This window comes from Acipenser ruthenus, chromosome 38 (assembly GCF_902713425.1).
Source record: "Acipenser ruthenus chromosome 38, fAciRut3.2 maternal haplotype, whole genome shotgun sequence".
Lineage (NCBI taxonomy): Eukaryota > Metazoa > Chordata > Actinopteri > Acipenseriformes > Acipenseridae > Acipenser > Acipenser ruthenus.
Window position 1 is genome coordinate 10,344,458 of NC_081226.1, and position 27,500 is coordinate 10,371,957.

The 27,500-nt window shown below is 45.8% G+C and overlaps 3 protein-coding genes across 5 annotated transcripts in view; 1 reads left to right on the forward strand and 2 right to left on the reverse strand.

Annotated features, from left to right (window-relative positions):
- The first annotated feature begins 1,450 nt into the window (after window positions 1-1,450).
- On the forward strand, window positions 1,451-7,668 carry LOC117962337 (deoxyribonuclease-2-alpha-like). The gene is made up of 7 exons (XM_059009081.1): window positions 1,451-1,626; window positions 4,287-4,388; window positions 4,903-5,071; window positions 5,584-5,692; window positions 5,823-5,984; window positions 6,160-6,354; window positions 6,798-7,668. Exons 1-7 carry the CDS (start codon window positions 1,577-1,579, stop codon window positions 7,151-7,153), a joined length of 1,143 nt encoding a protein of 380 aa, XP_058865064.1. The 5' UTR covers window positions 1,451-1,576; the 3' UTR covers window positions 7,154-7,668.
- Window positions 7,669-7,797: 129 nt separating this feature from the next.
- Window positions 7,798-18,308, reverse strand: LOC117971647 (zinc finger and BTB domain-containing protein 22-like). The gene is made up of 4 exons (XM_059008876.1): window positions 18,158-18,308; window positions 16,027-16,285; window positions 13,681-14,799; window positions 7,798-11,057 (listed from the first exon to the last, which is right to left on the reverse strand). Exons 2-4 carry the CDS (start codon window positions 16,276-16,278, stop codon window positions 10,275-10,277), a joined length of 2,154 nt encoding a protein of 717 aa, XP_058864859.1. The 5' UTR covers window positions 16,279-16,285; window positions 18,158-18,308; the 3' UTR covers window positions 7,798-10,274.
- Window positions 18,309-24,161: 5,853 nt separating this feature from the next.
- The window catches only part of LOC117964775 (uncharacterized), a 4,533-nt gene continuing 1,194 nt past the window's right edge, over window positions 24,162-27,500 (reverse strand). Inside the window, exons 1-2 of one of the 3 annotated variants that reach the window (XR_009310922.1) lie at window positions 25,633-26,507; window positions 24,162-24,351 (exon numbers count right to left, since the gene is read on the reverse strand). Coding sequence is in view for 2 of the 3 variants with exons in the window: in XM_059009033.1 (XP_058865016.1) it covers window positions 24,192-24,351; window positions 26,593-27,500 (1,068 nt within the window). In the remaining variant the exon portion in view is untranslated. The other 2 variants (XM_059009033.1, XM_034909445.2) reach the window with 2 other exon arrangements.

Genomic DNA, 27,500 nt, shown 5'->3' on the forward strand with positions numbered 1-27,500 from the left:
ATCAGAGACAGACACCCCAAGACAGAAACACTCAGAATCACAGTGATACTCCCTGTATCAGAGACAGACACCCCAAGACAGAAACACTCAGAATCACAGTGATACTCCCTGTATCAGAGACAGACACCCCAAGACAGAAACACTCAGAATCACAGTGATACTCCCTGTATCAGAGACAGACACCCCAAGACAGAAACACTCAGAATCACAGTGATACTCCCTGTATCAGAGACAGACACCCCAAGACAGAAACACTCAGAATCCCAGCGATACTCCCTGTATCAGAGACAGACACCCCAAGACAGAAACACTCAGAATCCCAGCGATACTCCCTGTATCAGAGACAGACACCCCAAGACAGAAACACTCAGAATCACAGTGATACTCCCTGTATCAGAGAGAGACACCCCAAGACAGAAACACTCAGAATCACAGTGATACTCCCTGTATCAGAGACAGACACCCCAAGACAGACACACTCAGAATCACAGTGATACTCCCTGTATCAGAGACAGACACCCCAAGACAGACACACTCAGAATCACAGTGATACTCCCTGTATCAGAGACAGACACCCCAAGACAGAAACACTCAGAATCCCAGCGATACTCCCTGTATCAGAGACAGACACCCCAAGACAGAAACACTCAGAATCACAGTGATACTCCCTGTATCAGAGAGAGACACCCCAAGACAGAAACACTCAGAATCACAGTGATACTCCCTGTATCAGAGACAGACACCCCAAGACAGAAACACTCAGAATCACAGTGATACTCCCTGTATCAGAGACAGACACCCCAAGACAGAAACACTCAGAATCACAGTGATACTCCCTGTATCAGAGACAGGCATCCCAAGACAGAAACACTCAGAATCACAGTGATACTCCCTGTATCAGAGACAGACACCCCAAGACAGAAACACTCCCTCGTGCGCGGGGGCACGTCACTTCGGCTTGCTGTTTTCAGCTGAGGCTGCGTTTCTGAGTTGTTCCATAATATTATTCTTTGTTTTGTTTAGTGACTGCATAATCTTTCCTCAAACGTTTAAGTAAATGTACTGAACTTGGAAAGACGTCGTGGATTCTGAACCACTGTAGTAAGAATTGATTGAGAATGATAACACGTGTTACCGTGTGTCTGTGAATAAAAGTAACAGAGGGTTCAATGAATGCGTTTGTAATCATTCTCAAGGATTTGATTTTGTAATTAATGCTGTTTATTTGAATGACTCCGGGCTTGCTATTTTCAGATCCCCAAGCTGACTTTTGTCAGGGCAATAAAACGAGATCTTAACCGAGTACAGACAGCCCGTACATGCTCCTGCTACGTCTCCCACCAACAGTAATAATATTGTTAATAAAGGCATTGCAATATCGGAGGCTCGTGTCTCCGAATGGGTTAACACACAGCGCTGCGTTTTTCATTTCGTCCTGTTGCGACACGAATCACATGCGCGGCTGACAACTCGCGGAAGTTTGTTTTGCAGTTTTGCAGAGATTGCGAAGCCGCAGAGTTGCATTGCACTGCAGACGGCGAGCGGAACCCAGGCACAGACTTCCGAAGAGATTTCAATGAACAGCTCGATCCTGCAGACCGAACGAAGCGGGCAACCGGGTGCACGGTAAGGATATTGCACGCGTCCTTACCATCTGCTTCTTAAAATCACTCAGCCGGACCAGCGCCAGCAGAGGACTGGGTCTCTAGAGCAACGTCTCTAAATCACATGCATCAAACTGCTTTCAGCCATCATCATCATCATTATTATTATTATTATTATTATTATTATTATTATTATTATTATTATTATTATTATTATTATTATTATTATTATTATTATAGACATACAAAAGAAACGTAACAAATTAAATGACAAACGTTTTGTTTAGACGATTGTCATTGAAAAAATTGAGCTCTGTTTTTAGAACAGAGAGTACATCGCCGGAATGCGGTACGCCTACCAAAACTTGATCGTGGAACGTCAGAAAACGATACGCTGTCGTGCACAAATCACTACGAACAAGACCTGCTGTAGTTCACCCGCAGAATCGTATATGTTTACAATGTTGCATAGCCCAATGTGTTGCTCAACAGTTAAAGTCACATACATTTGCTGAATTGTGGAAAAAAAGTTATTAAAAATAACTTTAAAGTCAAACTCGGTGCATTCTGCCCCCTTCAAACGGGCGTACCCTTGTTTTCTGAGCTGAAATCACGCGTGCGTGCCCGGGCAAGCGCAGCACACGGTGTACCACGTTTTAACACGCACTGTAAAATAACACACTGGTCTGGGTTCTCATTCAAGCACCACAGCCCTGGCGTCCCTGAATCTGAAGGGACAGGAACACCGCTAAAGATTTTTTTGAACAGCAGTTATTACAGGAATTCACATTGTATTTGTATAGTGAACGTATAGTAACACATGCAATAGGTAGTGCGTGTATCTCGTTTGTACAGGCATCTCTCCGTCTTGTCAGAATGCTTTCCTTTATTCCCGTGTCTGGTGACCACGGTCTGTTTGCTGTAGTCTTCTTAAAGAAGCAGCTCTTAACAGAAGTAGTTCAGCATGTTCTTTCCATTGCATCGAGAGGACTGCTGACTGCATCAGACGGGAGTCATGTGACTGAGCTGGCTCTACTACACCGCTGCTCAGCACTGTCCGCAACCTTTTATAAGAGTTCATTTACCCTAGTTTCTTTTTTAATATGCTTTACCATACCTCTCTGTGCTTTACAATGCTTCGCTATGCTTTACCAGACCTCTCTGTGCTTTACAATGCTTCCCTGTGCTTTACCAGACCTCTGTGTTTTACAATGCTTCCCTATGCTTTACCAGAATTCTCTGTGCTTTACAATGCTTCCCTATGCTTTACCAGACCTCTGTGCTTTACAATGCTTCCCTATGCTTTACCAGACCTATCTGTGCTTTACAATACTTCCATGTGCTTTCCCAGACCTCTCTGTGCTTTACAATGCTTCCCCATGCTTTCCCAGACCTCTCTGTGCTTTACAATGCTTCCCTATGCTTTACCATACCTCTCTGTGCTTTACAATGCTTCCCTGTGCTTTCCCAGACCTCTCTGTGCTTTACAATGCTCTCCGTGCTTTACCAGACCTCTCTGTGCTTTACAATGCTTCCCTATGCTTTACCAGACCTCTCTGTGCTTTACAATGCTTACCTGTGCTTGGCCAAAGTTGTCTCTTCCCATCCGGGTCTTTGTTTCAACCCTGTTTGAGATTGTTTAATTGAACCAGTGAAACCTCCACCCAGACCCTGAAGTCCTTCATTACCTCATTGTACCTGTAAGACCTGGAGTGGAGTCATCCTCCAGGATCGGGATTGAACACCCCTGATTTATAAAGTAATGAAGTCAACCCATTTGAATATGAAGATAATACTGCTATTGATGTAGCTGTTGGTATAATTACGTAGACGTATACTGTGTGGGAGTGAATGAAAATAAATTATTTACACAGATAAGCCCTATTCCCACGCGAGGGAGTTTCACCACCCGTTGCAATGCTGTGTCATGCTTTCACTGTGCTTTATTACACTTTGACCTGTTGAAGAAAGTGAGAAAACGTTTGTCATTGAATTTACTGCGTTACTTTCAGTGTTCTCAATGTAGCGGTATGTAGTGTTTAATAGTTGTGACATATAAAGGATGCATCTCCCTGTTGCAAGGCATTTTCAATGACATAGATGCAGTGGAAGGCAGGGGTTCAAAGAGGAGAATGTATATAAACTGGAGAGTAAAGTATGCTGCTTTTGTTTCTTTTATAAGGAAACAAAAGGCTAAACTCTGGCAGAATGTAGTAAACTAGCACAGACACCAAGAAGGAATTATATTGTAGAGGCAAACTGAACAGGATTGTGGGGCTCTGTCTGTCTGTCTGTCTGTCTGTCTGTCTGTCTGTCGCTTTAATGAAACTAAACTCTGGTAGAATGTCGTAACTAACACAGACACCAAGCAGGAGGAATTCTATTGTAAAGTCAGACCGAAGAGGAGAGTTCTGTTATAACACACTTGCCTCGGCACGTTCAAGTTTTGTTTTCAAGAAAAACACCTGCCTGTTGAAACCTGCTGTCATTGAGAGGGAGGCTGGCTGACGCACACACACAGAGACACACACAGGAGGCTGACACTAGACCAGCCTTTCACCTTCCTCTGGAGGCCTGGGTTCCAATCTGGGGCGCTAGGTGGCGCTAGTGGGTTAGTGTTAATGCACTGACCAGCCTTTCAGCTCGTGATCACAGTTCACCCTCACCCTGTCTGTCTCTCAGGACGATGAAGTATCTGCTGTACCTGCTGTTCCTCTCCTCACTACTAGATGGCGCTGTGGCGGCAGTGTCCTGCTACAATGACAATGGAGAACCAGTCGACTGGTGAGCGTTCATTACTGTGTTGATCCCCCCCCCCCCCCCCCTCCCCATGAATAGAAAATCTACACTGTATGGGAGTCAATGTAAAGAACTCAAACATGTGTGTGTGTGTCTGCCTGTGTGTGTGTGTCTGCCTGTGTGTGTGTGCCTGCCTGTGTGTGTGTGTGTCTGCCTGTGTGTCTGCCTGTGTGTGTGTGCCTGCCTCTGTGTGTGTGTCTGCCTGTGTGTGTATCTGTGTGTGTGTGCCTGCCTCTGTGTGTGTCTGCCTGTGTGTGTATCTGTGTGTGTGTGTCTGCCTCTGTGTGTGTGTCTGCCTGTGTGTGTGTCTGTGTGTGTGTGTCTGCCTCTGTGTGTGTGTCTGTGTGTGTGTGTGTGTGAGTGTGTGTGTCTCTGTGTGTCTGTGTGTGTGTGTGTCTGTCTGTCTGTGTGTGTGTGTGTGTGTGTGTGTGTGTGTGTGTGTGTGTGTCTGTTCATCTCCCCTCCTTCTCCTCTCTCTCTCTCTCTCCTCTCATCTCAGGTTCTTCCTCTACAAGTTGCCGCGGCCCCGCCAGCGCCCCCTGGAGGACGGCCTGCGCTACATGTACCTCGACTCGGAGAACCAGGACTGGAGGGAGGGGCGGGGCTTCATCAACCAGAGCGAGGGAGCCGTAGGGAGGACCCTGGAACAGCTGTACAAACTGGGAGAGGTGAGGAGAGGGGCAGGGAGGGGAGAGAGAGAGGATGGGAGAGAGAGAACAGGAGAGGGGCGGGGGAGAGGGAGAAGGGGAGAGGGGAGGGGGAGAGAGGAGAGGAGAGGGGAGGAGATGGGTGGGGTGGGGAGAGAAGGGGAGAGCAGTGGGGTGGGAGGAGAGGAGAGGGGTGGGGTGGGGAGAGAGGAGAGGGGTGGGGTGGGGAGAGAGGAGAGGGGTGGGGTGGGGAGAGAGGAGAGGGGTGGAGAGAGAAGTGAGGTGGGGAGGGGTGGGGAAAGGAGTGAGGTGGGGAGAGAGGAGAGGAATGGGGTGGGGAGAGAGAAGGGGAGAGGGGTGGGGAGAGAGAAGGGGAGAGAGGTGGGGTGGGGAGAGAGGAGAGGGATGGGGTGGGGAGAGAGAAGGGGAGAGGGGCAGGGACGGAGGGAGGGGGAGAGACAGAGAGAAAGAGGAGTTGAAAGGGAGCCGTGTGGGGGCAGATAGAGGAGAGTGAGTGTTTTATTTCTCCTCAGAGCAGTGAAGTGGCCTATGTCCTGTACAATGACCAGCCACCAAGAAAAGAGAAAGAAAGGAGAGATGAGAGCAAGTGGAGGACAGGCTATGAGAAGGGGCACACAAAGGGTGAGTGACTGATTAACACAGCTTCTATTTTTTATATTTATATCTATTGTGATGAGATCATTAAACCCTTTGACCCGAGTGCGTGAGTCTGTGTGTCTAATGAATCCCCCTCCTCTCTCTCTCTCTCTAGGAGTGGTTCTGTTGGACCGGTCTCAGGGGTTCTGGTTAGTTCACAGCACCCCCCACTTCCCCCCTCCTCTCCCGGGAGAATTCTCGTACCCCAGCAGCGGAGTGCATAACGGACAGAGCTTCCTGTGTGTGACCTACAGCTACGCACAGTTCAGCAACATCAGTGAGTACAGACAGACAGGCAGAGAGGGAGAGAGGAAGAGACAGGCAGAGAGACAGACAGACAGACCTACAGCTACGCACAGTTCAGAAACATTTCCAAATTTGATTCAAGTTTTCCATGCACAGTATTGCTCTATTGTTGAATATCTTCTCCCCCCCCCCCCCCCCCTCCCCAGGTGAGCAGGTGTTCCTCAATCAGCCAGACTGGTTCAATATATCAGTCCCAGAGCCGTTTGCCACGGACTGCCCCGGGCTGCAGAAACTCGCCCAGGAAGAAAGCGTGAAAGCGCCCTGGAAGAGCCAGAGCAGCCTCACCTCACTGGGAGGGACTGCTTTCATCAGCTTCGCCAAGGCTGCCCAGTTCAACGACGGTAAATAACCAGTTACAACCGAGCCAGGCCGGTCATGTGACCTGGCATGGGAACCCCGCGGCACAATTGCAAACAGTCTACCAGAAATACGAACTCAAATAGTTTACAATGAGCTGCATGAAGTTTCTTGCAGTATTGGAGCAGTGTGGAGTAGTGGTTAGAGCTCTGGACTTCTGACCGGAGGGTGGTGGGTTCAATCCCAGGTGGGGGACACTGCTGCTGTACCCTTGAGCAAGGTACTTTACCTCGATTGCTCCAGTAAAAACCCAACTGTATAAATGGGTAATTGTATGTAAAAATAATGTGATATCTTGTAACAATTGTAAGTCGCCCTGGATAAGGGCATCTGCTAAGAAATAAATAATAATAATAATAAAATAATAGTATGTGTGCAGCTACCTGTGTGTGTGTCTCACAGTCTCCTCCTCTCTCCTCTCTCTCAGCTCTCTACCACTCCTGGGTCGCTCCGGCTCTGGGTTCAGACTTGCTGGTTCAGTTCTGGCCCAACTCTGCGGGCGTGCTCCCCTCAAACTGCTCCCCCCCGCAGCACGTCCTCAACGTGCAGGAGATCGGGTTCCCCCCTGGGGCAGGGGCGCCCCCCCCCTTCAGCTCCCACGTGGACCATTCCAAGTGGTGCGTGAGTGAGGGGGAGGCCGCGGGAGCCTGGACCTGCGTGGGGGACGTGAACCGAGACCAGGGGGAGGAGCGCAGGGGAGGGGGCACCGTGTGCATTGACAACCGCTTAGTGTGGAAGTCGTACAGGCAGCTGGTGCAGAAGTACAGCAAGTGTGAGGACTGAAGGGAGAGTTAAGAGCGTGTGTCACTGAGGGAGGGGAGACGGGGACAGCGAGTCTTAGGGTAGTACAGGGTCAGTTAGTACAGGTCTCCGTTGGGGAGGTCAAATCAGCATTACCTTTTGTATTAGACTGTGTTTCATGGAAACTTTTTTTTTTCGTGTGTGTGTGAAGCACTTTGGGATCCTTGAGATACAAGGCGCTGTAGAGTGAATGTGTGTCAGTATGTATGGTGTTTGTGTGTGTGTTTGATAGGTCCCTAAGCTCTCAGGAGGTGTGTAAGTCACTGTGTGTGTGTGTGTGTGAGAGAGACAGTCAAAACTTCTGTTACATTTGTGTAATGATTGACACAGTTTAAAAAATAATCCAATTGCAAAAGTGTGGAATCAGAATTGAACCTGTTAAAGATAATTGTGGAAATCAAACTTAACCCTTTAAATACCATGCACTGCTGTTAGCTGCTGTATAATTCATCAAAATTCTTGAACATTTTATAATAAACTAATTGAACTAATGGCCATTTCATCATCGCAGGCTCTGCTTTATCATTCAAAACACGTTTGATCTGGTTACATTAGCGGGGAGACAGACAGCAGTCTTGCACCATAAGAGACTGGGGAAGGGCGTTGACTCAACGCTTCTGTTAATTTAGCAAGGAGAAATGGGATAACCTAAAAAAAAAAAAAGATTATATTTATTTAAACAAATGAACGAGAGTTTGTTTTTCTCCATTGCACTTTGTTTTGTATTTTTTTCTTGTAACAACAAAAATCATACAATTAAAATAAAATTAATTATAATTAAAAAAAACAGCCGGTGAACAGTTTAAAACGATAAAGACGTTGAAGAATTCAGTACCAGAGCATAGTTACCTTTTAGATACATTATATACAGCCCTAATAATAATAATAATAATAATAATAATAATAATAATAATAATAATAATAATAATAATGATGATGCTGTAGATACATTATATACAGCCCTAATAATAATAATAATAATAATAATAATAATAATAATAATAATAATGATGCTGTATGTACACAGCGTTTAATAGTTTAACACTGAGAGTGTCACAGTCTGGGGGGGTTGGGGGGGGGGGGGCACGTTCATATCTCTCCTTGTGTCAATGACGATCAACTCTTTCATTTTCAATATACTGAGAGCTCTGCTTGATATTCCCAGCCGAGGGCGCTGTTGAATTTTACTGATCCACTGTTATTATTATTTAGTCCTTCAGCAGATGCATTTATCCAAAGCGACTTACAGAAGCGAAGGGTACGTTCTGACCTTCGGAGGTTCGGAACACATTACCAACGGAAGGTTCCAACCTTCCATGGGGCTCATTTGCATAATTTACAGGTGACGTCACAATAGCTAGTTTAGATTTGATTGAAAATCCTATTTTACAGGTAATCCATATAAATGGAATAAAACATTCACATGCAGTTTAAAAATATGTTATATATAGAATAGTAATCATGTTTTTATAATTTAAATAAATAACAATACACGTTGTTTCTGTACATTGAAGCTGCTTGTGATATAGACAGTAAGCTTGCATTGCAGCAGCACCAACTGCAGAGGACTGTTAACAGAAAAGAAGAAAACATACCGAGCGTGAATGCAACTTGACGAACCTTCGAAGGTTTAAAACGACCTTCGAATTCCTGGCTAGTGAGCGCGCCTTCAAACACAGCCCTAGAAACTGAACTGTGCATCACAACTGCTGCTGCAGAGTCACTTACAATACTCGGTTTTACATCTGATCCGAAGGACGGGGCGTTACTGTTATTATCATTATTATTATTATTATTATTATTATTATTGAGAGTTTGTCAGTCTAAATATAGCAGATTGCATTTGTTTGTCATTTCTTTCCACAGTATACAACACATTCCTATATCTACAGTGTTAGGAATCTACACGGTTTTTATACAAGCTGTGCAGGATATTTACAAGCACGTTCAATGGCAGATGGGTCCCCCCTCTATTTCACTCTCTCATCCCCTCTCCCTCCCAAGGAACACATACCAGCAACAGACAAAAAACAGATCCCAAACACCCTCTCTTATTCCTCACCTCTTGTTTTTCCCTCCTCTCACCTCCTGCAGACAGAACAGGATGTCTAAAGGCCACCATGCACTGAGCAATGCTGTCGTCCAGTAAGAGACCATGGGGAATTAAGAACTGTCGGTTTTATGTGGCTGCGCAGCTGTTGCTGTGACATTAAAGAGGTTGAAAAGTAGGTGGGGCGGGAACATCTGGGTTAGATAAATGTTCTTGTTTGTTTGTTTAGCAGACGCCTTTATCCAAGGCGACTTACAGAGACTAGGGTGTGTGAACTATGCATCAGCTGCAGAGTCACTTACAACTACATCTCACCCGAAAGACGGAGCACAAGGAGGTTAAGTGACTTGCTCAGGGTCACACAATGAGTCAGTGGCTGAGGTGGGATTTGAACCGGGGACCTCCTGGTTACAAGCCCTTTTCTTTAACCACTGGACCACACAGCCTCCTTGGCAATGATTCAAAACAGGGAGGAAAGAGGGGCTCTTAAGAACTGAGTGGCTGCACTGCAGTGTGAGGCTTTGTGTGGTTACAGTAATCGTGTTAGGGTGGATCCTGCCACACTTGATGAGTTGCTGGGGGAAAATGAGTGATAAAATCCCTTCTCAAGACTGGAGTCTGAGAAGAGCCATTCCAGCAGAGGCACCGGTGAGTTCACAAAATGTGTGCATCTCCAACATCATCACCGTCTAATAATCAACCCTCACTCACGTTCACGCTTTCTACAGTGTCTTTTACCTTTGTATTTCCAGAAGAGCCTTGAGTATCTCTAAAGGGTCCCTGCACAAACCACTGGACGAATCATATCGAATGACTTTTACCACGCGACATCAACAGCTGTGCTGATTGGTTGATTACGAGCGACTTGCTGCCAAGAACAGAGAAGTGCTTTATTCTATTCGTGGACGACAGCCTGTCATTCCTGACAGGCGAGAGATGATTCTTTGCTGTCTCGTGTATGGTGGCCTTAATGCTCCTCTGATACAAGCCCCACCCCTCGCTCCCCAATCCCACACATAAACACTTCACACCCCGACGATAACAAACGAGACTCTACGTGACGCTGCCCCCGTTGTTACTACCATCATTAACAGCGCTGCTCTGCTGGGACACCAGCAGCACCGCGCCCCCGGGACCAGCGCTCCCAGTACCGCTTGAGGAGCCTCCCAGCAGCAGCCCGCTCCCAGGAGCAGCCGCGGCGGCCGTGCCGTGCTGGTGGTGTAGGAGCCCCCCAGCCCCGCTCCTGCGCTCGCAGTGGCTGCGGTGCCTCATGAAGCTGTCCCTCCACATGAACTTCTTGGAGCAGGTGTCGCAGTTGTAGGGCTTGAGGCCGGTGTGCGTCTTCATGTGCTCCGTCAGGTGGTGCTTCATCTTGAACTTCTTGGTGCACACGGGGCAGTCGAAGGGCCTCAGGTTGAGGTGCATGTTCACGTGGCGGTCCCTCATGCTCTTGTGCGTGAAAGTCTTGCCGCAGTGGCACATGAATATCTTGCCCCCGTCCTGCGCGTGCGGGGAGACCTGCACGGCCCCGTGCTCCGCCCCCGCCAGCTGCAGCACGGCCGGGCTCGGCTGCTGATACACGACGACCTGGTTGCCCTGCATGTCAATGGGCAGCAGGGACCTCTGGGGGTTGAACTGCAGTCCTGTCTGGTTAGCAACGCCTCCACCGCCGCCGCTGCTGCTTCTCACTGTACTGGTTTCGTTTCCCAGTTGCTGGTGGTGGAGGTGTTGGTGGGGCTGGCTCTGGTCGTCCATGCCGCCCGAACCAGTGCTCCCAGTCAGACCAGCGGCCGTCTCGAACTGGATGTAGTCCTCGGAGGATTCGCAGAAATTCACCTTGCGAGGGAATAAAGGGAAGGCAAGCAGGCAGGTTACTTATTTAGATAATCACTGATTTCCTGCCTCTTCTTTCAGGACAGTGCTGAATTGTGTTGCACGGCTTCTAAAAAGTTTTGTTTTCTTATATAGATCAAATAATTTCTGCCCCTAGCTTAATTAGTTTAGAAGTAATTTATAATCTTTTTATGACTACATAACTTACAAATGACTTCTTTCACTGAAAAACTGCATTCACAGTATAGAAGCCTAGTAACGCACACCTGTAGACAGACAGACAGCGACACAGATAGACAGGTGCACCTATACAGTACAGAGACACAAATCTGTACACCTGTACAGACAGTCAGTCACACACCAGTTCAACAGAGTCACTCCTACGGTCCGGGTACATGCCGGACAATCGCTTTTGCATTCGAAATCGGAACACCAGAAAACGACTCGTTTTTCTATTTCGGTTTTTCATAAAAACAAAAATCGACCCGTTTTTCATTTTCCAATTTCTGAGTTTAAAATACAAAAACTGATTCAGGCTTGTTTTCCCATTTTTCATATTGCTTTTTGCAACAAAGTATTCGAAATGGAATAATCTGTAATACAAAAATAAATAATAAACCATTTGAAATAAGTTCGGAGGCGTGCTCTACTCGTATCGAATGCGTCTCGGTGTTATGACGTTTTCTGCATCAATACATTGATATCGATATCTATGGATGCACCCCCAAAGTGAAACAAACTGGGTACCCGTGAAAGGGGAGCTCTGAACATACATGAGCGCCCTGGAGAAATGTGCTGTGATAATATAATCCAGTTAAGTTTATAAAGCCAGATATAAATTTAAGAACCGTACGTGGATTTCTTTCCCCTTGTGTGTGAAGATTCATTAGTTTTAGTATTATTATAATGCACTGTACCTGAGAGAGACAAGGATGATTATTACATTAACGTAGACCTGCGGCTGTATTGTAATACAGTACTTTGTAACAACTGCTAAATTAATTCATTAATAATGTTGGTAAACAGACAGAACACTTCCACGACAATAAGCACAAATTATTGCATCGTCACAACAGCGGGACACAGAGAACTTTTTTTTTTTTTTAAAAGGTCTTGAAAGAGATAAATAATTAAGATATTAAATGTTGTGGAGTGTTTTCATGCTGCAGTGGGTGGTTCTTTTGTAACAGAACATGGTGAAGGGTGGGGGTGAATTCTGTTTACAGTTTCACACTGTATCGCAGTTCCTTCTTTATAAGAGCTGCAAACCACAGGGAGAGAGGAAATGTTCGCATCTTACAGAGCTTAGGATCATTAAAGGGGGCTGGCACGCTTGGTTGAATAGGTCTGTCCCTCTTCCCATACGTTAGTATATCTATCCTTGTTTAAGTGTGTACCTGTTAGAGATGCATTAACAGATTTCCTGTGAAGTGTTCTCTCTCCAGATATCTGCTTGAATGAAGACATTTTTCAAGCAATTTCATTTTTCGTCCCTACAGCCTATTATTTATTTTTGTATTACAGATTATTCCATTTCAAATACTTTGTTGCAATATGAAAAATGGGAAAACAAGCCTGAATCAGTTTTTGTATTTTAAACTCAGAAATTGGAAAATGAAAAACGGGTCGATTTTTGTTTTTATGAAAAACCGAAATAGAAAAAACGAGTTGTTTTCTGATTTTGAATGCAAAAATGATTGGCCGGAATGTACACGGAGGACCAGCACACAGACAGACACTTTTACAAAGACACACAAACCTATGCAATATAGACACACACCTGCACACAAACCTGTACATTATTATTATTATTATTATTATTATTTATTTCTTAGCAGACGCCCTTATCCAGGGCGACTTACAATTGTTACAAGATATCACATTATACATTATTTCACATTATACAGATATCACATTATTTTACATACAATTACCCATTTATACAGTTGGGTTTTTACTGGAGCAATCTAGGTAAAGTACCTTGCTCAAGGGTACAGCAGCAGTGTCCCCTACCAGGGATTGAACCCACGACCATCCGGTCAAGAGTCCAGAACCCTAACCACTGCTCCACACTGCTGCCCTATACATACAGACAGACAGACAGACACACACACCTGTACAGGCAGATATACAGACAGACACACACCTGTACAGACACAGACAGACACACACCTTTACAGACAGCAGCAGTGTGGAGTTGTGGTTAGGGCTCTGGACTCTTGACCGGAGGGTTGTGGGTTCAATCCCCAGTGGGGGACACTGCTGCTGTACCCTTGAGCAAGGTACTTTACCTAGATTGCTCCAGTAAAAACCCAACTGTATAAATGGGTAATTGTATGTAAAAATAATGTGATATCTGTATAATGTGAAATAATGTATAATGTGATATGTTGTAACAATTGTAAGTCGCCCTGGATAAGGGCGTCTGCTAAGAAATAAATAATAATAATAATAATATAGACAGACAGACAGACAGACACACTCCTGTACTGATATACAGACAGACACTCTCACCTGTACAGACAGACACTCACCTGTACAGACAGACAGACAGACAGACACACACCTCTACAGACAGATAGACAGACACACACACACACACCTGTACAGACAGACAGACCCTCACCTGCTCATCCAGGACGTCTTGCCTGTGCCCGGCTCCTCCGCCTCTCTTCCCCTGCTCCGGCTGCATCTCCATCCCAGATAGAGTCCTGACGTTGGAGATACTGAGCTGAGCGCGCTCCCTGTCTGGCTCAAACCCCAGCACCCCCACCCGCCCCCTGCCCCCCTCGAACACTGGCACTCCTACCGCACCCCTGCCCCCCGCACCCCCCTCAAACACCAGCGTTCCAGCCCCCGTCTGCACCAGTGCTCCGTCCCCCCCCCTGTCCTCCGCACCCCCCTCGAACACCAGCTCTCCCACCCCCCCACTGCCCCCCTCAAACACCAGTGCTCCTGCCCCAGGCCCCGCCCTGCCCCCCTCACTGCCCTCCTCGTCCTCACAGGTCAGCAGCACGTCCTCCAGGGGAGCCGGCCTCTCCTTCTTCACCAGCACCCACTGCTTGCGGGGCATGATGCTGGGCTGCACGTAGGCGGGGCGTTTCGACCCCCCTAGAAGCAGGGTGGAGGAGGAGGAGGGGCCGCCGCTGTCCTCCAGCTCCGAGTCCAGCCCCCCCTCCTCGCTCTCCCTCAGCTTCCTCCTGCGAGCGAAGCGGCCGGCTCGTTTGCGCAAGCTCGAGCTGTGCTGCTGCTGATACACCATCTCCTCGGACTCTTCAGTGAAAGAGTCCTCCCCCGCTCTCCCGTACCCGCCCCCCCCGGCCTGCCCCGCGCCCCCCAGCACTCCCGCCAGCCCCCCGGCCCCCACGCTGCTCCCTCCGCTCGAGCCTGCCTCTCTGGGGCTGAAGTAGTTGGTGCTGCTGGGGGACTGGTTCTCGCTGGCCCGACTGGAGCAGTGCCCCCCCTGCCTGCCTGCCTGGCTGTTCCCCAGCTGGTCCCCCCCCTCCACTGCCCTGCTGCTGCCGGTGAGCTGGCTGTTCCCTTGACCCCTGCCCTCCCTCAGCAGCTCGGAGCACTTGTCCACCACGTGCCACATCTGCAGCACGCTGCCCACTGTCAGGTAGTTGACGATCTCGTCCGTGAGCATGCTCAGTCTGCCCGTGTAGGCGGAGCCCAGCACACTCTCGAAGGCCAGGGGGTCCATGACAGAGGGGAGGACCACCGAGGAGACGTTCTTCAAGAGGACCTGGGGGGACGGGACAGATTATTGCAACGCAAGACACAGCAGCTAGCTCTGAGGGGCTCCTGCAGTCTCCTTATCTAACAGGGGTCCTGACTGCCAGCACACAGCGGTGACTATACCATCAGATCCTGTATAAATATTCATTCACATTGTATTACAGCACTGCCGCACACAGAGTGACATCACCATTGCAGGTCCTGTATTAATAGTATCACTGTTATTATTATTAGGAGGAGGCTGCCAGCACACAGCTGTCATTGCATTACTGTAGACCCTGTATTATATTACTGTACTCTATTACAGTGCTGTTGCATGCAAGGTTATATTATCACTGCAGATGTTACAGTATTGCCTGTCAGCACACAGCAGTGATTACATTACTGTGGGTCCTGCATTATAATATAGCACTACAGATCCTGTATATTACAGCACTACAGATCCTGTATTATATTATATCACTATAGATCCTGTATTGTTATTATAATGATTATCATCATGGCGAGGAGGCTGTCAGCACACAGCAGTGATTACATTACTGTGGGTCCTGCATTATAATATAGCACTACAGATCCTGTATATTACAGCACTAGAGGTCCTGTATTATATTATATCACTATAGATCCTGTATTGTTATTATAATGATTATTATCATGACGAGGAGGCTGTCAGCACACAGCAGTGATTACATTACTGTGGGTCCTGCATTATAATATAGCACTACAGATCCTGTATATTACAGCACTAGAGGTCCTGTATTATATTATATCACTATAGATCCTGTATTGTTATTATAATGATTATTATCATGACGAGGAGGCTGTCAGCACACAGCAGTGATTACATTACTGTGGGTCCTGCATTATAATATAGCACTACAGATCCTGTATATTACAGCACTAGAGGTCCTGTATTATATTATATCATTATAGATCCTGTATTGTTATTATAATGATTATCATCATGACGAGGAGGCTGTCAGCACACAGCAGTGATTACATTACTGTGGGTCCTGCATTGTAATATAGCACTACAGATCCTGTATATTACAGCACTAGAGGTCCTGTATTATATTATATCACTATAGATCCTGTATTGTTATTATAATGATTATCATCATGGCGAGGAGGCTGTCAGCACACAGCAGTGATTACATTACTGTGGGTCCTGCATTATATTATTATTTGTGTTAATATTGCGGATCATGTATTCTAATATTATTAATATGATCACCTGGTCGTGGAAGTACGGCGAGGAGGCTGCCAGCACACAGCGATGAGCCCTGAACTCCTGGCCCTGCACTTGGATGCTCAGGTCACACAGCTGCCCCTCCAGCCTCTGCTGGTTCAGACTCTCCAGCAATGACACCGGCACCTCGGGGAAATCCACATGCACCAGCCTGCCGCTCATACTGGCCTTACTGGGCAGACTGGGGAGGCAGTGACTGGTGCTGCTGCAGCTGGACGAAGACTGATCCATCATCATTGCCAAACTGAGAGGAGAGAGAGAGAGAGAGAGAGAGTTACTGGGATTATAGACTGATCCATCATCATTGCCAAACTGGGAGAGAGAGGGGGCAGGGTTACTGGTGTTACTGTGATTAAAGGCTGTTCCATCACCACTGCCAGACTGGGAGGGAGATAGAGAGAGCGAGAGTGATCTCAAACTGCAGTTACAATGTAATTATAATGCAGTCTAGTCTAGTGATCTCAAACTGCAGTTACAATGTCATTACAATACAGTCTAGTCTAGTGATCTCAAACTGCAGTTGCAATGTAATTATAATAGAAATGTATTATATTATTATTTGTTTATTTAGCAGACGCCTTTAGGAGGCTGTGTGGTCCCGTGGTTAAAGAAAAGGGCTTGTAACCAGGAGGTCCCCAGTTCAAATCCCACCTCAGCCACTGACTCATTGTGTGACCCTGAGCAAGTCACTTAACCTCCTTGTGCTCCGTCTTTCGGGTGAGACGTAATTGTGACTCTGCAGCTGATGCATAGTTCACACACCCTAGTCTCTGTAAGTCGCCTTGGATAAAGGCGTCTGCTAAATAAACAAATAATAATAATAATAATCCAAGGAGATTTACACAGACTAGGGTGTGTGAACTATGCATCAGCTGCAGAGTCACTTACAACAACGTCTCACCCGAAAGACGGAGCACAAGGAGGTGAAGTGACTTGCTCAGGGTCACACAATGAGTCAGTGGCTGAGGTGGGATTTGAACAGAGGACCTCCTGGTTACAAGCCCTTATCTTTAACCACTGGACCACACAGCCTCCTAAAAATATCACATTATTTTTACATACAATTACATTATTTTTTACATACAATTACCCATTTATACAGTTGGGTTTTTACTGGAGCAATCTAGGTAAAGTACCTTGCTCAAGGGTACAGCAGCAGTGTCCCCCACCTGGGATTGAACCTACAACCCTCTGGTCAAGAGTCCAGAGCCCTAACCACTACTCCACACTATAACCTAGTTATCTTACACCACAATTATAATAGCATTGTAATACTGTGTATTATGAAACCACAGTGTAATTACAGTGTATTGGTATTAAACCACAGCGGAAGGCTCTATGGCTCACATATGATATGAACATATTTTTGATATTTGATTTAACATCATGTAATCAATGTATCAAAACAATACACATATTTTCTAAACACTAAACTATGACAAATATTTTAAGTCGTGGTGCAACGGTACAGAAGTGAACGTGAATTGAGAAACACACGCCTGGTAAGCAAACTGTCAAACACGGGGGTCGGTCTCTGACAGCATCGGCAGACTGAAAAAGAAAACGTCGTTCTGTGAAAGCGACTATTGACAACCCTCCTCCCCACTCCTGCGCTCTGCTGCTACGGGTGACAACAGGACTCGAGCTCGGTGAATGTGCTGTACGACAAGGCCTCTAAACACTAAACAGTTCCTTAAAAATGCAAATAGGCGATAACTCGATAAATTCAAAGAAGCACACAAACCACAGGTACCCAACAAGCAAGCGACCAGCTCAATACCGCACACAAGTTGCATCGTTGCACCACAATATTTTCAAGTAAACTATCCCATTTAAAAACATATATATATATCTGTATATATATATATATATATATATATATATTTATACAAAGACAAGTAACATGACCGCAATAAATAAATAATGCGCTCAATTCTGCAAAAGGTTTTAATTTAAAATATAAACTAAAGAGGTTTTGCATGTAGGTTATGTTATGTGTTTATTTATTAAATTGCAAACTGCAGACCCATATTCAGAATTAGAAACGTAATTTATTTAGAACAACAACGCAACATCCACGCAAGCGGGGAAAGAACGTGCAAGAAATGAAACTTACTCATTGGAATGATTGCACGGGGGTATTTAAATGCCTTTCGTTGTTTTTAAACATATATGTTTATTTTAAGCAAATAAAACCCAAAACAGTCCATTCTCGTTTGCAAGTCCAGCCATTGTCACGACGTTAAAGGGGCAGGCTAGCTAGCTCACTTACAGCCATTGCACACAAGGGGAATGTTTATGCCGATAGTAAATGAAACCCCTTTTAGGCAGCCTGAACGGTGGCGGAGCGCAGGAGTCTTGACCACGGAGGCTGTGATACTGCATTGCTATGTCGCCCATGTTGGCTCGGATGCTGTGTAGTTCACATGCTACACTGACTCTGTTAGAGCCAAAATGGCTTCATTTGCATCCCTCCTCGTCTCTATAAACAGGACTGTAGTGTTTTAACCATTACACCAGATCTGTCAACTCTCCCGTATTTGCCGTGAACCTCACGTTTTTTGGACACACCTCCCTGGACAGATTTTCTCCCATAGTTTGCTCAAAATTACTGTTCAACCCGTTAAGGTCAGCAAACGTTTAATTTCCGCAAAAGTCAAATTCTCGCTGACATTTCACTCTCTAAAATCATGGACGTACTGTCGGTCTGCGGTTCCTGCAATCACCTGTCTGTACCTTGCAGGGTTCAAGAACCAGGGGAGCCCTGATGATTACACGTGTGATAAAAATGCTTCATCCGGTAAAAAACAAAACAAAAAAAAAACATATTCTCATATAATCCCAGGCAACGTTTGAAAAAGGAATACTTTCTGTAAACAATGCAGGACTTATTTTACCGGTGGGACATGGGAGCAAAAATGATGATCTTGGTCAGAACACGAGATCACAAAAATACCAGAAAGCCAGTGACGCTCAGAAAACATATTTTGTTATCAAAGGAAAAAACAGAGATGAAGAAAGTTACACACGCAGAGACCTTTACATGTTGTGACTAGTTCAGCAAATCTGTAATTGACATGTTCCCTGACTCACACATTGCAAAGTATTCTACAGGGAGGTCTAAAAGTCACACCGATAATGAAAGGGGTCTCTATTACATACAAATTTTAATTGTTTATTTAGTAGACGCCTTTATACAAGGAGACTTACAGAGACTAGGGTGTGTGAACTATGCATCAGCTGCAGAGTCACTTACAATTACATCTCACCCGAAAGACGGAGCACAAGGAGGTGAAGTGACTTGCTCAGGGTCACACAATGAGTCAGTGGCTGAGGTGGGATTTGAACCAGGGACCTCCTGGCTACAAGCCTGTTTCTTTAACATGCATTTGTGCATTATAATGAACAACATTGCAATACCAAGTTGTTGTGTATATTGGCTCTTTTAATGTATTTATTTATGATGGACTTATTGAATTTACAGGAGTTTCTTTCTTGTTATAAGTAGGTGTTATAGCTCGTCCTTTGAAGACGAGGTCAATGTGCAGTACCAAACCCAGCCTTTAGGTGTGCTGTGTGATGAAAGTGACTACGCCACTGTGTGTGCTTTGCTGTCGTGCAGAATCAACTGCAGTGGACCTGCTCGCAAAGCATTGGCTGCTGCCAAATCTACAACTAAACTAAAATAAGAACCAGAGAGGCCAACAGAGAACTTGCTTGTGAAGCATCTCGTGTTTGTTTTTCTATCTGATATTATTCAATTTTAAAAGAAATTAGGAGCACCTGATAGTATCATTCTAATGAAGTGGAATAGTTATTTCGGTGCAGCAGGTCCTTTTTCTCAGTCTGCACAGTGGCCCCTGCGTGCACACGCCTAGCTGATCACTGGTGCATGCACCCCAACGTGACTCGACACACAAGTCCATTTTGCAATGCTTTATTTCACACAAAGCAACAAGAGCACCCTTAAACAATTCCCAGATCCCCGGGCTGCAGAACTCACTGCAGTGTGGGTGGTTTTGTCTTGTGTTTGTGTGCTCCTGCACTCACTGCAGTGTGGGTGGTTTTGTCTTGTGTTTGTGTGCTCCTGCACTCACCGCAATGTGGGTGGTTTTGTCTTGTGTTTGTGTGCTCCTGCACTCACTGCAGTGTGGGTGGTTTTGTCTTGTGTTTGTGTGCTCCTGCACTCACTGCAGTGTGGGTGGTTTTGTCTTGCATTTGTGTGCACGCCTGCTCTGATTATTTTTGTAGTGCAGGTGTGTGTCTTTTTGTTTATTGATTGAATAAATAAATAAATACAATAAACAAATATAAAAATAAATAATAAATAAATTAGTGGAAAAGCTCCACAGCCCCCCAAAAAAGTGAGCACAGGTGTCTGCATGTAATTCAGCCCCTTTAAAAACATCACCAGGAGGCACGTGCTTCCCGAGAGACACCCTTTATCAAGGCAATGGCAAAGGTGGTGGGGCCATCAGCCATCGTGGCTGCTTCCAAGATGTAGGGGAAGGCGTGTTCTTCCTGAAGTCTGAGGCTGCTGCCAACACCACAGTTGAGAAGGATCTCACATTAGCAGGGATGTTCGTCCTCATCGAGCCCCTTGCAGGGCTGGGCAGCTGGTCATCCTGTCTAATGTACCATGTTTTATACAGCATGCCTTGCTCAAGCCCCATCTGCAGGTCCTAGGGGAGATGAAGACTGCTATCCATCCCATACCCCTAGGCTGCAAGGACCAGCCCCTCTGACACATAATGTCGTTCCACCACCAGGTTACCATCCACCTGGCAGGGCAGGACGCAGTGGAGGGCAGTCAGTGTTCACTCCTCGGAGGAAGTGCCGTGCTACCACTGCAAGGAGCCAGGGCACCAGAACACGAGGTGCCCCAAGCTCAAGCACAGCGTAAAGACACCAGCGCAGGCACCGCACACCGAGTCCACCTCCACGCCAGGCCTACAGAAGGGGGTAAAATTACACCTGCCCCCCTCCCAACGACCTCCGAAGGAGGAAACGGAGAGGGAGCCCTGATAGTGAGCAGGGGGAGGAAGCTACCATGGGGGCCAAACCTCCCTGAAAGAAAAAGCATACCTTTATATCTTTCACATCTATTAAAAGTGTGAATGGCTTTTCTGTTATTAGAGGTCTTTGTTACATTTACATAGTGTTCCATATCTTTTAAAAACATGAAAAAATTAGACTTTTGGAGAGAGAATTTACATGTATGTAGGTGGACTTTGGCCAACAAGATTCACCGGAAAGATTGCATTTTGGTCTGTTTTCATTTTGTTATTCCAAGTAAGATGCAACCCAGATTTAATTTAATGTTGTTATTGAACTTCTTATGTATATGATTGGTTAGGTCAGTCCAAAATCTTAGAGTAAGCACAATTCCAGAATAAGTGAATACTGTAAACATCGCAGAAGGAGCAGTTAAGGTCAATGTCAAGGTTGTATTTAACGGGGTAACACTTATGAATGATCTTATATGATATTTCCTGAACCTTGTTGGTCAATAAGTATTTATTACATAGTGTCCAGGAGTCGTCCCAGTTTACACCTGCAGTATAAATATGCTATTCCAGTATGCAACAGCAGAGGGAACAGAGACTATATCCCTTTGAAAAAGAGACCTAATCTCCTCACTGTTGTTCTTTTCATGTCCTAGAAAAATATCATGGTGTTCTAAAGAGGGTAAAGGGCAGAAGCAGCTTCTGTTGCATTCTGTAAAAGCATCCTCACAACACTAGGAATGGCATCAAAAACAACAGCATGTTCCTTAACTGTGGCAGCCGATGCAAATCCAGACACAGACTCCACGGAACTGAAAAGTTGCCCTGTAGGATCAAGGAGTTGACTGACCTCATCAAAGCATTTAGAAAAATAAAGACTTATTATTCTCTCTAATACCCTCGTTGCTCCAAATGAAATATTTATGAGGTGAAAAATTGATGAATTAAAGACCAACATAAAATAATCTGTTTATGAAAATGTGAAAGTTTGACAGTATAACATTTAAACCTCCTAAATTACTGAAGACGTGGGCAGGAATAAAGCTCCAGATTGAGGCTGGGTTCTTAAAACACTGTTGAATCCATTTAATTTGAAATGTTTTATTTAGGGAGGAGTCTAAAAAAATGTAGCTCCCCAGATTTTCAATCATTCATTTAAACTGATTTTTTCATATAGTGGGTCTTGTTTTTCCATATGAAATTCAATGACATTTTGTCAATTCTAGTGCATATTACTTTAGACACAGCAAGTGGTAATGCAGTATAAATGAACCTAGACAAACCCTCAACCTTAGCCATCAAACTTCCTCCTGTCAAGGGGAAATCTCTTTGAAGCCATGAGTTGTTAAGAACATAAGAAAGTTTACAAACGAGAGGAGGCCATTCAGCCCATCTTTCTCGTTTGCTTGTTAGTAGCTTATTGATCCCAGAATCTCATCAAGCAGCTTCTTGAAGGATCCCAGGGTGTCAGCTTCAACAACATTACTGGGGAGTTGGTAATGAGTGGGTTCAAGTTTAGAGAAGTTTTTGAAGGTTGCTGTTTTCCCATAGCAATCCTCACGTACTTTACATTTAATTCTCCAGGGATGATGTCATACATCTCCGAATCTGTAGTTATTAACAGGGAGGAGGTCACACTTTTGAGGAACAAACCAGAAGCCTTCGAAAAAAAGAAGCATTGCATCAATGGCTTTTGATACTTGTGTTTTGTCTCTTAAGAAAAGTGTTGTGTCATCTGCTAATTGAAGATACTGTTCTTTAGAAGGTCATTATTCCCTAAATAAGGAGGTTCAAAATACCTGCCATGTCAAAAGCACTGTTTTACTATATAAATAAAGACTTCACTCTGAAGGAATTGCAAAGACTTGGTTTTATTCCGCAATAAATAAATAAATAAATAAATAAATAAATAAATAAATAAACTTAGTAGCAGGAAGGATCACTCAAGCAAAGATAAAGAGGCAAAATATATCGTTTGCCTCCCCTGTGCTCTGTGGGTTAGGCGCCTCCCCTGTGCTCTGGGGGTTAGGTGCCTCCCCTGTGCTCTGCGGGTTAGGCGCCTCCCCTGTGCTCTGTGGGTTAGGCGCCTCCCCTGTGCTCTGGGGGTTAGGTGCCTCCCCTGTGCTCTGCGGGTTAGGTGCCTCCCCTGTGCTCTGAGGGTTAGGTGCCTCCCCTGTGCTCTGAGGGTTAGGCGCCTCCCCTGTGCTCTGCGGGTTAGGTGCCTCCCCTGTGCTCTGCGGGTTAGGCGCCTCCCCTGTGCTCTGCGGGTTAGGTGCCTCCCCTGTGCTCTGCGGGTTAGGCGCCTCCCCTGTGCTCTGAGGGTTAGGCGCCTCCCCTGTGCTCTGCGGGTTAGGCGCCTCCCCTGTGCTCTGCGGGTTAGGTGCCTCCCCTGTGCTCTGCGGGTTAGGCGCCTCCCCTGTGCTCTGCGGGTTAGGCGCCTCCCCTGTGCTCTGTGGGTTCGGTGCCTCCCCTGTGCTCTGTGGGTTCGGTGCCTCCCCTGTGCTCTGCGGGTTAGGTGCCTCCCCTGTGCTCTGAGGGTTAGGTGCCTCCCCTGTGCTCTGCGGGTTAGGCGCCTCCCCTGTGCTCTGCGGGTTCGGCGCCTCCCCTGTGCTCTGGGGGTTAGGCGCCTCCCCTGTGCTCTGAGGGTTAGGCGCCTCCCCTGTGCTCTGCGGGTTAGGCGCCTCCCCTGTGCTCTGTGGGTTAGGCGCCTCCCCTGTGCTCTGCGGGTTAGGCGCCTCCCCTGTGCTCTGCGGGTTAGGCGCCTCCCCTGTGCTCTGAGGGTTAGGTGCGTCCCCTGTGCTCTGCGGGTTAGGCGCCTAAACATCTCCCCGATGTTTTTGGCATTTCTACATGAATCATAGGAATGGACCTGGGAGAGGCCATTCTGACGGAATTCCATCTACAGACGGAGCACTTTCACCCATATATATATATATACACACACACACACACACACACACACACACACACACACACACACCACATAAAATAAGCCTGGTATTGAATAAAATGATCTCTGCAAAAAGAGATACAAGAGTACATTTATACACTGCAGCACATCCAATAACACAAATATCACAGTGTAGGGATGAAATAATAAACAGAGCCCAGAAGTGCGGTTCAAACGTGATGTATTTACAATATTTACAAGAGTGACAAACAGCGGGACGAGAAAAACAAACACAGTAAGAGACGATCAGCTGCTGCAGCGCCGGCCGCGTCTGTCTTCGTCTGAGGAGCACCGTTCCGTTTTGGCTCCTGTGTGTTTTTCCAGCCCTGCTCACCCAGGCTGTCCTGAAGGATCCTGGTCACAGAAAAAAAAGTTACAGGTCAGTATTCGTGTCTTCTTTATGCATATCTTTATGACCTATCACAGTTCCCTTTATACTCCTAACCCCGCCTCATCAATCCCATTCTGACCAGTCATTAATCAATTGGTTAATTACTTAACCTTGGGGTTGATGTGTCGGACTCTGTAGTGCATCAAGCTCAACTCACTGTGTGCCCTGTTTTAAATGAAGCACAAACTTTGCCCCCCAGGCTTTCTAACATATACAAAACGACCAGAAACTCAACAGAACAACAAATGACACAGAACAACAACAGATCACACGAAGAGCAATTTTCACAGCTGTGCAGAATCTCTTTTTAATTGTGTAATTTTAATGTTTACACACCGCTTGGAGTTGAACAGAGTGATTCTGGAGCAGCAATACAGTATCTCCCTTTCTTCTCCTGTTCTCCATGATAAACGAGTCGTGGAATGAGCCAGGGTACTTGGCAACGGCATCCATGAGAACACATTGAGCATCACGTAAAACTTTCACAGGTAAAGAGTGATGATGTTTTCTGTTTGGGAAAGCAATTGCATTCCTTGAATCTGAAGATATTGCAACATGTGTGCAATCTATTACACCGAGCACGGTTGGGAAGCCAGACAACTGATCATATTTGTGCTTGGCTCTATTTTGTTCCACATCCCCATTTGGAAATATGATATACTCCCTTGCCCTATGGAAAGCTTCAACAACATTACTGGGGAGTTGGTTCCAGACCCTCACAATTCTCTGTGTAAAAAAGTGCCTCCTATTTTCTGTTCTGAATGCCCCTTTATCTAATCTCCATTTGTGACCCCTGGTCCTTGTTTCTTTTTTCAAGTCAAAAAAGTCCCCTGGGTCGACATTGTCTATACCTTTTAGGATTTTGAATGCTTGAATCAGATCGCCGCGTAGTCTTCTTTGTTCAAGACTGAACAGATTCAATTCTTTTAGCCTGTCTGCATACGACATGCCTTTTAAACCCAGGATAATTCTGGTTGCTTTTAGTCCATTTACAATTTGAATACACTTTCAGGTATTAATATCATATTCAGGTAATATGCACCACAACACAGCAAACAGAGTAAGACCACACACAGACCCAGCTCCCTCCCCCTGCCCTGTCAAGTATCCACCAATAGGGTGCGAGGTTTTTTTTTCAGGGGAACACACACACACACACTAGATCTGACAGTAGCTGTCTGTTCATCTGCAGCTATCCTAATACTAACACATGCCAGTTGCATCCTGGCGTTGATATATCTTACCATTACAATCCGTGGCTGATTAACAATATGCCCACACTCGGAAGAGGCTCATTCCTTTTTCACGTGTACACGTTGAGATACGTCGTCATCTACAGTATGTATTTGAAGAACGCGTATTTGAAAGGTGTACGCATGTGAGGCACGCTGTATCATCATCTTAATGAGACAACCACGCTGTCACTACCCCGGATGTTTTCTTTAGTTATTTACACACGTGACATCCCTGCGTCAGTCAGCCGCGTCAGTAAACTGACACGTGACTGAAATCTGATATTCACTTATAAATCTTTTATTGATTTTGTGTTTGTTTGATTGTTTTGGAAAGAATAAATCAAACTAAATAAAAAAACGCTTACTAGTTATCACCGTTCCTTTGCGCTTCGTATGTTTTCGATTTGATGAAAGGTCTTTTTCACATTTAAAAAGGAGCTTTATGTGCTCCAGTGGTTGAAGAAAGACCTGCTCTGTTATGATTGAATCTGCGATGGTAAACTCCTTAGACTTCTCCAGTTTAACAGAAACTTTTGCTACAACAAAGGCACGCTGAAAACCTATTAGGCCTATGTCATTTATATGAGAGATATCGTCAGATTCTCAATCCGTATCTCCATTAATTGAATATTGCATTGTTAAACTGCTGATTCAATAAAATGGTTGAATTTGTCTGAATAATGTGGGAAACAATCGCGCTTTAAACAACACGCGACTTACAGAACTGCGGATACAAGTTTGGATAATCAAGTGGCAAATCAGAACCTTAAAATCACGCGTGGGACATTCACTACAAAGACGCAAATACACTACCACCAAACCAGTCATTCAAAACTAACGAGGCAGTCATGCCAGGGCATGAAATTGAGTTTTACGTGCATTTAAAGAGATGCAACCGTACCTCATTTATAGTGAAGCTCGATGCATCTTTCTTTTTTAGACGCAAAGCGTGCAATCACGTGATCGTACCAGTTGGGTTGCGTCTCCAGGAAAGAGAGCAGTTTTGTTTCAATGGATATTGTGGCCCGCGCACTCAGGTGATCCTGCTCCACAGCGCTCCTCAGGTATGCCTTGATGCGCTCAAGACATGAGAAGCGGCTTTCTTCACACACTGCTGTTGCCGGTATAGTGGCAATTAAGCTGAAAAAGCGGTACACTTCAGCCAGCACCTCACAGAGCCCCGTTTCATTGATTAAAAGCAGGATGTCGCTGACAGAACGGTTCTGAAACTGATCGTCTCTGAAGATGACACCAAACTCACTCTTGAGACGATCCAAATCAAAGTAGCTGCCGTAAGAGTCGGCGAGTGAGCTAAATGCGTCTGTGGGGAACTGCTTCCTGAAAGCCGGAAACCTTGAGGAGTCCGACAGCGGGAGAAACTGCAGGGCTTTGATGTCTGCAAACCTCAGCAAAATCTGAACGAGGATGTTATCAATGATGTCATTGTACAGCAGGAAATGCGCGCTCTGACCGTCTGCAGGGGGTTCGTCTTCCAGTTTCACTCTAGGCTGTTTTGGGGGTGCAGGTAAATCAGAAAGGGAATTGGCTGCAGATTTGAGCACCTCTTTGAAGTGCTCCTCTTTACGCAGATCCCCAATCATTGTGACTGTTAAATGAACTTGAGAATTGCATTCATTTACATCAGCAGCGTTTTTCTGAAGAACATCGCAGAGGACGTCAGTGATGCTGAAGATGCTACGGTAGCAGTACAACAGGAAGATAAACTGGAAGTCGTTTAGTTTTGCAAGAAATCCTGCAGCCTGCCGCCGACATTCTCCGTCCCAACCGCTGCCATCGACAATCTCCTGAAACACTTGGCACAGTTTCTCTCTTTCCGAGGCAATGGCATGCAGGACTGTGCTGTTAGGTGTCCATCG